The following is a 13,412-nucleotide window of genomic DNA, read 5'->3' on the forward strand; positions in this document are numbered from 1 at the left end:
AATCTTTCAGCCCTATGCGCCTTGTGTGTGCCTTACTCTGCCTGCCCTATGCTCCCTGGGTGATCCATACTATTCCTGCCCTATACTCCTTGGGTGTGCCATACTTTGCCTGCCCTATGCTCCCTGTGTGTGCCCTGCTCTGCCTGTGGAACATAAGCCTGCCATTTGTTCTGGGGGTTTGTTAACATTTGAAAATTGTTGTTAGGGCCCCTAAGGTGTTTAATTATGTGCTGGCGGTATTGTGTTATCCACAAGGGAGTATGAGGCAAATGGATTTAAGAGTATGTTGTAATATGACAGATTTTTTCCCAAATGTGTGATGAGTGATTTACCCTGCAGTGAGCACCAACCATTTGTTTTTTTGGTGTACTACCATGTGGATATGGTTTTGTGGTAACATGGGCGTGGCTTAAAGTGAGAGTGGTTTAAAACACAGAGTGGTCAACACTGGCTTCCATTATCGGCCCTCCACCATGTATGTTAGAAAAATTCTGACCCTTGCTACAGAACTTGGACAGCAATGAATTAGACCTTCGAGACATCTGGAGAATTCACCACCTCTATTGAACTCAGACCTCAAGGTGTTCACTAAAATATTGGCCAATAAACTTGTCAACTTTATGCCTAAACTCATCAATACAGACCAAGTGGGTTTTGTATATGGAAGACATAATACTCATTGGGCGATTGATCTGATTGAAATAAGACAAACAGCCCAACATTCCTATTAACCTTGGATTGGATGTCAAAAAGTCCAGCTTAAACTGGGGCTATATGCTTGATCACCTTCATTCTGTTCCTTTTTCTGCAAGTCAAATGTTTATATCTTGAATGAGTGATGTCACCACTTTTGTGATGTGTTGTAAGAATTTTAAAGTAAAGAACCAAGGACAGAGCCCTGTGGTACCCCACTAGTGACATCCAGTAACTCCAGCCTTTATAGATTACATACAACAAAACATTTGAAAACAAAACATTGAAAACATTTATTATTTTGCACAGCCTATATATTTAACCAGTTTTTATTTTTACACTAAACAATTCCTTTAATGGGACTTAATGCACTTTTTTGTTTTAGCAGAATGTAGCCTTTAGCTTATATATGAACACAGAAATAAAGGTGTCAGTAGAAGTTGTTAAATTAGGTTGTGTAAGCAGGTAATATATTGGTTATAGTTGCATTTTCTATAACTGCATTACTTGTTTTCTGGATTAGATTGCTACCATAGGTATTTCTCTTAATATATAAAGTGTGAAAGTGAATTTTCAGGCAGTTTTTTATTTTAGGTAAGAGATTCATTTTACACTCCCGTAGTTTACTGCATGCTACATTTATGGCCAAATTCTCTGTGGCAATTGGTCATTTTGGTTTACATAACAAGACACGAAATTGCAAAAATATTACTTTTTGCTCATTGGCTGCAGAGGGGCTAAACAAATCAAAGAGGACAATAAGGCTGTTGTGGGTGCAGTGACCATAGAAACTGTTAAAAACATTATTCATTTTAAAATGTTGCAGCTTTTGTAAGGAGAAAAGGGATATCTTAGCCATCTAAGAATTTGTATAAGTCTGGACCTTGATCCCACATTTCTGTTTTACCCAACTTCTATGTACTATCAAGTATAAAACAACAAAAAAAACGGAGGGTCAGTAAATTTCACCACTAAGAACAATTTCCACAAACACCTGCTCCTGATAATAATGCATATCATAGGTTTAAAATATATAAATAATAAATGATGTAATTATTTTGACTCATTCTGTGTTTACAGGTAGTGATGGGCGAATTTATTTGGCAGGCGCGAATTTGCGCGATTCGCCGCCAGCGAATAAATTCACGAAATGCCCGCGAACATTCGCGGCAAAAATTTGCCGTTTCGCTAATTTTTCGCCGTTTCGCGAATTTCGTGCGAAATTCGCGAATTTTTCGGCAAAGCGAAATGGCGCAAATTCGCCCATCACTATTTACAGGTAAATGTGTTTTTTTGTCCTACATAATTCAGTTGATATGATTTACTTATTTGGCTAACATTGTTTGAACTTTTTATTAACTTTCCTTGTGTCATTAATGACATTAATCCTGTTTCTGGGGGTTTTATTTGCTTTATAAAAGAGCCAACATCATTTGAACTTTTATTAACTTTTCCTCTTTTTTGTTTTAGTATTTTCTTATGTGATATCAAACCAATTACTGACCTACAAACAACAAATTGAATTCTTTTATTAAATTTCTTACCCATATATGATACTACTTATAAAACAAGGGTTATAAAACTCAGTGGTTCTTTGAAATAGAGAGAAATTTATCAAAACAATGTCTTCCAAGCATGTCATTTTTGCCAAACCCCGTTAAAACAAAAGCAGTGTGTGCCACATGGATTTGATAAACAGCTAAATGAAAGTGTATGTTTTTAAGTTTTGATCAATTTATGTTAAAACAAGCCATGGCTCGCTAACCACTCTTAATATCTTTCACTGTAAAGGTTATTATCCTGGTGTTTGATATAAAAGGCTGCAAGTTACAATTCTCAGCTAAGAACACCAGTAAAATTCTCACTTAAAATAAGCCAAGAAAATAAATGAAATAAAGTGTATGCATGTGTGCAAAGGAATAATAAAATAAATCCTGTTTTCATTCTTTTAACTTCTTTTAACGGCAAAAAGAACGATCCACCACAGTGTATATATGGGTGGTAAGAAAGGTGACCATGTGTACGGAGCCAATGGGAGACACAGTTAGGGGCATATTTATCAAGGGTTGAATTTCGAATTGAAAAAACTTCGAAATAGGAATTCAAAAAGACCAACCAAAATAAAGAAATTAAATTTTTTTGGTCGAATAGGTCCGTATTTGGCCGAATTAGAATCGTACGAATCGAAGGAATAGCGTATTCGATCGACTTTGATTTGAAGCTTTTACAAAAAATAACTTTGATTTTTCAAAGTCCACCAATTGACTCCAAATAGGTTCTAGGAGGTCCCCCAAAGGCTAAAACAGCAATTCGTCAGGTTTTAGTTGGCGAATGGTCGACGTCAAATTTTTGAAGAGACAGTACATGATAAATTTTCGAACTTTTTTCAAATTTGAATCGAATTTGGACTATTCCCTAGTTGAAGTACACAAAAAATAGCTCGAAATTCGAATTTCTTTCATTCGAAAATTCACCTCGACCTTTCATAAATCTGCCCCTTAAAGTTCGTGAAAATGAAAATTTAATATAAGCTTCAGCATACTGAATTAGAAGTTTTGTAAATATAATCAATTAAAAATGATGCACAGTTTCTGAAATTATCAAGTTTATCTTCACTGTCCCTCTCTCAGCATCTGTTTCTCTTCATTCTCTCTTCATATAGGAGTTGGGTGTCAGATATTCATTGACTGTTAGATCCATAATATTTTTTAGGGGGCTCCTTTTTCCTAGAAGATGTATTAGAGCTCACTCTATTAAAATCACCAGACATCATGTCTCTCTACATGCAGGATTTGTGCAAAAGGCAGTTATTTGGTTAGATTTTGTTTGTACTGGAATCAGTTGAGTGAGCTCTAATTCATCTGCCAGGAAAGGAAGCCCAATGTAAGATATATTGGATCTAACTGTCAATTAATATCTGACACCCAACTGCTGCATGAAGAGAGAATGAATAGAAACAGATGCTGAGAGAGGGATAGTGAACATAAACTTGATTATTTCAGAAACAATGCAGAATATTTAATTGATTGTATTTAGAAAGTTTCTTATTTTAGTATAATGAAGCTTATATTAAATGTTAACGATAGTTCCTGTTTAACCGGTGTTGAGACCATTTGGGCAAAATAGACTGCTTGCTACATATATCTGTGTGGCCATTTTGTATATTCTTTCACATTTTGTTTATTTATATTTGCACAAGTCTTTCCTTGACATCCAGCTCCTAAAATGGGCCCATTTGTATGTTGCTATGGGGCCTTTTACTTTTTGAGTATACTGTATAGTACGATTAGGAAATTATATGGATGACTTCTGTTCTTCCCTCTCTGACTTTTTTGGGTGTTGTTTTGTTTCAACAAGCCTGATATATGAATGGATTTCGTATTTTTGTATTAATCCTTTCTAAAATCTTATCTGAGGTATGCTAGATAGGGCAGACTAACTGAAGTACAGAAAAATTGTGTTTAACAAACAATGTCGTTTTTGTTTTAATATGAATTTCAGAGCAGGTTACAGAGCTAGATACTATCATGCCACATTGTTCAACTTATGGTGGCTGCTCTAATGACTAACGATTATATAAAGAAATTAGTTAGAAATATACTGGAAATTTGGTTAATTTGGCATAAATTGTTTTCAATAAAATGGCCACACCCAAAAATAAAATCACAAAGTAGAACAATACCTGAAAAGATGTAAGATGCTTCAGAACCAACACGTATGCAAGTTTAATGTTACTAGGAGAAGTCTAGATAACTTCTTCAGATGCTTTTCAGATGGCACAGTCTCTGGTGCGGATGAATCCTGCATACTTTGTTCATTTCGGCTTTTTCTTTGAATTATCAGGCAAAATGTTTCACTTTCTTTTTTAAAACCATAAAAAACTGTTTCCTGTTACTGAAATATGTGCTTTTAAAATTAGCTTACTGATAAAATGTATATAGAACACAGTATACAGTATACATATGAATGCAGTTTAGAAAATTACATTAACTTTAAAGCTAAGCCACAAGAAAGAATGCTTGCAAAAAAGGGAGCACGTTCGTCGCCTCATTACTATAAAATAAATACCAGGAAATAAAGCAAGCCAGGAAATCACAAATAATGTATGAGTGAGTTAATAGCTTTAATTGCAGGTGCAGTAAAGAGAAGCCTCACTTTTTGATTTTTATGTCAGCTAGGGAAAGCTTGCTTTTCTTAATCCATTAAACTTTAATATTTCCCCTAAAGATGCTTGCCACAGATTTGTGTTATTTTGTTTTCCATAGCAACATTGTCTTGTTAATTTTTAACCTCTCTGATTGTGTGCCTTTCCTTGGCTGGGACGGAAAATACATTTAGAAACAAACATATGTTGGAGAAAACATTATTTTTATGCTTGAAGAGAAAAAGTGTAACAGACTGCATGTATAGCTTTACATAGCTTTTACCTCTCAGTGCATTGTGTTGCGGTGTTTGCACATGACCTTTGACAAACACATACATACACTGCTTACACAAGAACTCATGTACAGAGTAGAGTAACATACTTTAAATGTATCAATTTAAACAGTTAAAGAGTCGGCCACCCCCCCCCCCTCCCAGAGCTGCTTTTGAAGGTGAAAAAGGAAAAATTTACACTTCAATATTAGAAAAACGGTCACAAATAGAAAATAGAAAGTTATTGGAAAAAGTTTTTATTAGCTTCCATATTTCACATTACCTTTTTTTTTTTTTGTTTTTTTACTGTACGCTCAAATAAGAAGGAGCTTAAATAAAAGCAACCAATAAGCACAAAAATGAATACTAATACTCATAACATAGGGGATGCTTCCGTATCCACATAGACACCAAAAAAAATTGCCTCAAACATGCTAAGTTTTCCTTGGCTAAAGAAGCAGGATAGTCATTGGATAAATTATGTGTAAAGAAAGAAAGAAACGGGGAAAACCAAGTGAAACATGTGCAAGGCTATAGCAAAAGGTAACAAAAACTGAAGAGCAGAATAGAAAGCATCCAAAAGACATGACAAGTATAGGAAAAGGGAAGAAATGAGACCGTGGAAATACTCTAAAAAAGAGCAATAAGAAAGCAAAATAGAAAGTTAACAGAGTGACCATAACCAAGGTTGTCCTGGAGAGCCTGGGGCCCGGGGCCCACCGGGGCTGCTGCCTCAGGGCCCTCTCAAGCCGGCTGCCCCGCACGAATGCAATGCTGATTCTAAAGAAATATCTGTTGAGAGGGGAATGCAGAAACAGTAGTGCAGAGAGCACAATTGGGCTCCCTTGCCTAGTAAAGCCAAATTTCTGGTTTAAAAACCGGAGATTCGGCTCTTTAAGGTAGCAGGCGGAGCCATTCAAAAATTCAATTGGAAGTAAGCAGAAGGGAAAAAGAGAAGAGTTAAATCGTAACAAAATTGACATTAGAAAAGGTTTGCAAAAAATGATTGAGGCAATTATCATGTAACAAGCTCAAAAAGTTTCATGCAAATACAAAAGTATAGTCAGGTATTTTGTTTGGTGTGTTTGACACAGAATAACTAAACCCAGATATCCCACTTATCCCATTTAACACAGAAAATTGCGTCACAGCATCCCATCTAATTAAAGCGCTCACCATTGTAAACAATGGTGTTTTGGTATGCTAATGAAAAGGTTAAATGCATTAAATGAGATAAAATGACTTTAAATAACACAGTTTCTTCAATTAATCCCAAGTCATGACGCATTTAGCAAACAAATCCAAGTGACTTCATCTGTATATGATATCAGTGTTCATTGTCAGAATATATTTTTTCACCCACAGATATATGTTATTATTTTTCTTTTAGAAAACGAAAAAGTCTAAAAATTGGTCAAGGGGATTTCCTATTGTGCCAATCAAATGTTCTCTCTAATGCCATGGTTGTCTGCAAAATTAGCACCATGTATGTTCAGTTATCATCTATGTAATCTGTGCCTTTTTGGCTGTTAAATAGCATTTTCTTTATTTTAAGATCAGACTGAGAAATCTCTGTACATATTTCTTACAGGTATAATAGCGAATAACTGGAATTCAGTTCTATTTAAGCAGTGAAATGAATGAACTAACCAAAGCTATGCCCATAATCTTTCAGTCTAAGTTTAAATTGTTATAGAATAAGAAACATTTATCTTCAATTTGCTTTCCTTTTTAATTCTGCAGTTTGAAGGCTGTAAGAAAGCATTTTCAAGACTAGAAAATCTAAAAATTCATTTACGAAGTCACACAGGAGAGAAACCCTATATTTGTCAGCATCCTGGCTGTCAGAAGGCCTTCAGTAACTCAAGTGACCGTGCCAAGCATCAAAGGACACACCTGGATACTGTAAGATATGAAATTATTTTGTTGTTTAAGAAACCCTCACAAAGCTGCTTGTTGTCTATGTAGTTTCTTAAATCTGTGTAACCTACCCATCAACAAGATACAGATACAAGATACAGATAGAGAAAAGCACTACCTTCATTTAGGTATCACCCAGGAGCAAGGATTTCAGATTAATAGTTTCTGGATATTGTATTACTGCCTGAGATTGGTGGTCAGGTCCAGAGCATTCCAGACAATATATTGCATACCTCTTTATATTTATTTTGCTGTGCAATGTGCATTCATGTTGTGCTTTAAGTATATATTGATACATATTAGTATAGTGTAACTATACTTTTTGACACAGTAATGCATTGGTACTTGACAATAATTTACTATTGCTAGAAAATATATATGGATGCCATGGCAACTTAATAAATTGTACAATTTCTGCTTTTATTCTTTTATATGGTGTTGTATCAATTTATCTGTTCTAGTGACAAAGACACCAGGAAACACTGAGGAATAAATCTTTACTTTATAACTTTACAAAGTTCTGTGAGTCTATCCCTTGTAGTTGAGTAAAATGCAGGTATTTCCCAACCTGCACCTAATCTGCTCCTTTTCAAGTGATTTAAAAAACACACAACAGACCTAACCCCATTCAGTAGTTATGTTACTGGAGAGGACCTGTAATTGCATTAGTAGGGAAGAGTTTTGTTAGAAGCTTGGATGACCAGCACATTGCTACTTTGTATCATTATTTTTTTTAGCATACTCAAAGCAGCAATGTGATGATGTTTAAAAATAACTAAATGTATGTATGTTGCATATATTCAACTGTAAAGGTTCTGGCCATTCTTTTAAATGTAGTGTCCATTAAACAGTGTGTAGACAAACAAGCTGAAGTACTTTATTTTAATAGTGAAACATATGTTTTACTCTTTGTACTATAAGCATAAACATGCTTTTTCTAATACTTTACAGACATCTTTCTTTGGTGATGCCTATCTTAATCTTCTTCTCTTCTGCTTTTTTCTGTCTCTAGCTCGTTTCTTCTATAAACCTAAATAATGTTTTTTGGATAGCCACTGCTTTTTAGTGAGCCACACTAATCCGCTGTCTCAGATTTTGCTAATCCCTCTTTGATCGAATGATCCATGTCCTTGTAAGTACAGCTGGGAATGTTCATTGATATCAAATGTGAATAAGTCGTCAAAAGTTAATCAATCTGATTTTTCTTTTCATGCTTTTTTTCTAATCTAGAAACCTTATGCATGCCAGATTCCAGGATGTAGCAAACGGTATACTGATCCAAGCTCACTAAGAAAGCATGTAAAAGCCCATTCCTCCAAAGATCAACAAGTCAGGAAAAAGGTAACCGTTTAATATTTTACAAAATAAATGTACCCCCAAAACAGGCATACACATCTAATATACAAGCAGCTCATATGGAAGGGCTTGTAACTAGTGATGGGTGAATCTGAGCCATTTCGTAGAAAATTCGTGAAATGGGGAAAAATTTGTCAAATGCATTGATATTTATGGACGACAATTTTTTTCACCCATTTCGGTGACTATTGAGAGTCCTAGAAACTGAACTGCTTAGCTTGCGTTACACCAATAATAACGTTTAGAGTTTGTGAAGACCTATAAAACTGAAATAAATCTGAATTGTAGAACCCTGTAAGAATATGTTTTTACATTGCTTGTATTTTATTTAAAAACAAAACGTAACTGAAGTAGATGTAAATAAAGTTATTTCTATTGGCACCTTCTTAAGGACTCCAGATTTTACTAGGACTGCATTCCTAAGTGAAGAAACAGTATGGGCGATGAAGCATAGCTGAGATGTAAAGCATTGTTATTATTTATATAGCACCATCTTTCCCCCGCAAATACAAGGCCAAACAGCTTATACAGTATAGTAACAGATAAAAATTTTGGCAGAATCAATTCACAGTTACAATTGGATATTGTCAGGAGAAAATAGGGGAAGGGCCCTGCTCATAAGAGCTTAGATTTTAAGAGAGGAATTGAGACTAAAGCTGGCCATAGATGTAAGGATTTTTAAAAGCTCTTTATGTTATCATTAAACAAAGCTTATCTTGAAACGATCGTTTAAATATATGATTTGTCCATCAACGAAAAAGTGCATTTCAAGCGATGTTTTCTAGTTGATGCCAGGAAAACGGAGGGTAGCTGCCTGCTTGGCCCTGCAAACCATTGGACAATAGATAGATTTCACTATGACTAATGGCCGATCAATATTCCGATCAATTTTCGAACCAAAAAATCGTTAGATCCACAATCGTTTGATTACAACTAAGCCTTTATGGTGAGGGTAACCAGTGAGATTGTATTGTTCCTGTGGGTTACATTGACTGCAATGCTTATCACAGATTTCTCTAAGGTAGTGCTTTCCCAAAACACACAAACTTTATGTGCTCTGATTAGGTTGTGATCAGTTAAAACAAGAACAAGATACAGATGGTGAAACAGATTTTTTTTTTAGTTAGATCCTGTGGGTGATGAGAACTTCAACATGAGGAAGATGGGGGAAACTATAAGTATATATAAACCATAAATCTACTGGAGTGCTCTGCAGTAAGCAATGATATAGGATATAGAATGGCAAGGATTAAAAAAGCAGATGAGGAGTAATGCCACTAGCACGTATCAATACAGAGAAGCTGAGATTGATTTGAATGAGTGAAAACCAGTAACAATAAGTTCACTCTCCTTGCCCACTATCATGTCTAGGACAACAACAGAAGTAAAGAAGCTTTACACTTATGTCCAAGGACATGTGCTCATCAAAACTACTATACAACTATTGGGGTGAAAGTATAAGCTTTGCGGTTTCAGTGGTAATGCAAATTAAAAGAGCATACTCTAAGCATGATGTTACATTGCAAACTTTCCAGGAAACAAATCTTACAGCACTTAGTGGGAGCTAATTGCAGCAATCTTAAAACATGACAGTCTTTTATCCATAATGTATTCATTCACTAAGCTGCAATATAAATAACCTATTTGTTGCTATAAAGGCATAACATTTTGACACTAGTTGAAATATAAACCTCTCTATGGCACACTAGCATTTCAAATTGTCATGGTACTCTAATGGAGAATAGCTGGGATCAAAGTGCCTTTGCCCACTGACAGTTGCTTCCTATACATAGCAGTGGGTAATAAAGTTGTCTATAGCGGATGCTGCTGCGTCTGGATTGCTCATTAATGTACAGATGAAAACCACAGTGTCTGTGAGCCATGGGACTTAGAGCATGGAGGAATGGAAGAATGGAGGGGATGGTGTATGAGCAGTAGCACTTCAAGCTCTCACTGCACTGATAGTCTGCATGAGAGGTTAAGACTGTAGTATCAGGGGCCACATTAGCCCTGTTAGCCATCTTTTGTACTTTGCAAACAGCACAGTAGATTATAAATTACCCCTACTGTCTCTTACAATAATATAATGAACAAAATTACTTTTTTGTTTTTAAAGTTTTGATTTAAGTTGTCAAGGTATAGAATAAAAGAACAAGTTTGCAAGGGAACGCATAAAACAACATCAATAAAGTGGGGAGTGGGGAGGATGTTGGTTGGGATATCTTTTTTTCAGAAGCACAGCCTACATTTTTGAATGGTATCGAATAATCAATATAGATTTTAAGGCGGTGCCAATTTAAGCAGCAAAATTAAAATTAATACGATTCCTTCACTGGCTCTGCTCTGGATTGCAGGATTTGCATCAAAAATAGTAGTAGCTAATAGTTCAGTTATATTTATAACATCTTTCACTAAATTATAGTGCTGTGGTACTGTAAATCTCAGTTAAGTTTTATTTTTCTTGCTGGGAAACCATACCCTCCTTTACCCAGTTCATAAGTTAAAGAATAGAGCACAGCTGGTTCCATGTCGGGCAGTGTAATATACCCAGGGGTCCCATATTTTTGGGAATTATGTTTGCTTATCATTTAAGATGCTTGTCAGTTTTTCATTAACTAGAATCCAATTAAGTTTGTTATAATGACAGGGATTTCCATGACTTAGCAATAGTTAATTTAGCTACTGTGAAGATCTGTGTGATGAGGCTCCTAGTGTACGTATTTAGGTTCTGGATTAAGCATCCTAGTAGCGAGTGTTCCAATGACCTATGAAAGTTTATCCCAGTTACTGTATAAATTATTTCATAGATCCTAGTCCAGAATCAGATGTGGTAAGCTATGTCCTGCTCTCAACAGCCTCTAAAACATAAGTGGTTGTAGTTACTGTTTATTTTATGTAGCCTGGTTGGGCCGAGATACCAGTGTAGCAGCACTTAATATCCTGCTTCTAGTAAAGATGTTAATTGTACTATGGGCTATTGAATCCCATGGTTTAAACCAATCTTCTTCATCTATAGCGTGACTGAGGTTCCCTTCCCAGGCTTATTTTTACATAAGGTAAAATTAGTGGAGAGTAAGCTTCATTCATTATTTGGTGCAACTTAGATAGTGTTGCACAGATAGATTCTAAGAATGAAGTGGGAGTGTTTGGACCTTTGAGTTTTGATTATGAATAATGTTGTATCTGCATAAAGTGGAACAGTTCCCTGGGTGGGTGGGGGGAGGGACTAAGCCCTTCCAATCTACCCCATTGAAGTGGGACTGATAAACCATAAAGATGTTTCAGAGCTGTAATGCCTTTAGATTTGCTCCATTGAAAAGAATTGGGAGGAAAACTGGTTTACCTCGAATGGGAATCACTGGATGGTGGGGAGATAGAAGCTTTATTTTGTATTTCACCTTATCCCAGATGCTCAAAGCATAGATGTTCAATTATCAGGTCTATGTACAATTGGTAACCACTGAACTGCTGCTAGTTTGACAGGGACAGTCATCAATACTTCCATAGTTACCCAATTTGGAGGTGGATTTGCAAACAGCAGTAGGATAGTTGATAACTGAGCTGCTTGAAAGTATTTGCCAAAATCAGGAACTCCCTGCCCACCGCTTGGTCATGGTGTCAACATACAGTAGTTGCTTTTGATACCTTGGGGGGCCTAATATTCCAAATAAATTTCAGTACCTGTCATTGTAGGTTTTAATATTCTTTTTGGGGATATGGACTGGTGAATAAAATTGCTTTCACTTTAAAAACAAATATAGCGCAATCCAAGATTTTTGGAATTAGGTATAATTCTTTTTTTTATTGTTTAATGAAATTTACCAATAAAATCCTAATTAAAAATTTACTTTTTGATTCACAAACCCAAATACAGCTGTATATAAAATAACCCTGGGCTCTTTTCCATTTAATCGCATTTAACTGAGTTATACCTGACTGCAATCTAACATAAAGCTTTGGAATCTGAAATATTCTTAGGCTGTAATAATAAAAAGTAACATTAAACCTTTTAGGGCAGAATAAAGATTATTTATGGCTTTAATTAAATTGAAAATTGGCATAAGGTCACAAGGGGGTTTTACACAACAAAATGTGAATTCTTTAAGGGGAAAAATAACCATAAAAATTCCAAAGTGATAAAGGAACAGCAAAGTAAATAGCTGAAACCCTAGGGAACTGCTGTGCTGAAAAGATTGAAACCTTTTGCTGTCATAGCCTGTTAGTCATGGATCCATTTAATATGTCCTGCATATAATCCTTTCTAGAAGTTCCCAAAACACTCAGTGACATGCTGTTTTCCTGGAGGAGATCAGAGTAGATAAAAAATGATTTTGCTTTTAAAAGTTTTATAAAACAAATGGCAGCAGTGCGTAACAATGTCCCAAAGCGGATGACATCATTTAAAGCAGTTAACCAAACGGACAGTATTGTGTGCTGAAAATAAGATGGATGGTTTGCAAAGCGTGAATGAAGTATGATGTTGTGAGGCAATAGTCTAGTACACAAGGAATATGTGATTTCTATATTTCCCCATAACCCAAGTCACAATAACTTATATAAAACAGGAGGTTGAAAAGAAGTCTTTTAGTTTTCAGCATGCACCACATGACTAATATAAAACCCCCAAGCATAGAATCAGTCATCCATTGCTCTTTACATTGTTAGGAACACCCCATTCTGCAAACAAATTCAGATTTATCCCAGTCAGTAATTCTAGCTGGCGTATATCACCCAAATTCCTGTATGTTTTGGACCCTCTGCTGTTTGTCTTAAATTGTCCTTCTTTCATGTACATTTGAACCTTAAAGGGTAATGTTATATAAAATGTTAATATATATACTTACTTTGGAATTTAAACAGTGTTAGTTTTTAAATTAAATTAATAAATTGTTTGCTAAACATATCATATATCCAGTGGAGTAACTATAGAGAAAGCTGACCCGGGGACTTGGACTGAAGGGCCGGCATCTTCTGGAGAATTAAAAGACCCCTCGCCACCATTCTTCTTCTTTAAATTCTCAAGGGTT

The 13,412-nt window shown here is 35.5% G+C and overlaps 1 protein-coding gene across 1 annotated transcript in view; it reads left to right on the plus strand.

Moving 5' to 3' along the window:
* Nucleotides 1-13,412, plus strand: part of glis3.S (GLIS family zinc finger 3 S homeolog) — a 179,894-nt gene that overhangs the window by 103,424 nt on the left and 63,058 nt on the right. The window contains exons 5-6 of the mRNA XM_018241627.2: nucleotides 6,853-7,014; nucleotides 8,260-8,370. Coding sequence (XP_018097116.1) covers nucleotides 6,853-7,014; nucleotides 8,260-8,370 — 273 coding nt within the window. The remainder of the gene's footprint in view (nucleotides 1-6,852; nucleotides 7,015-8,259; nucleotides 8,371-13,412) is intronic.

The sequence above is a fragment of the Xenopus laevis genome, chromosome 1S (assembly GCF_017654675.1).
Source record: "Xenopus laevis strain J_2021 chromosome 1S, Xenopus_laevis_v10.1, whole genome shotgun sequence".
Classification (NCBI taxonomy): domain Eukaryota; kingdom Metazoa; phylum Chordata; class Amphibia; order Anura; family Pipidae; genus Xenopus; species Xenopus laevis.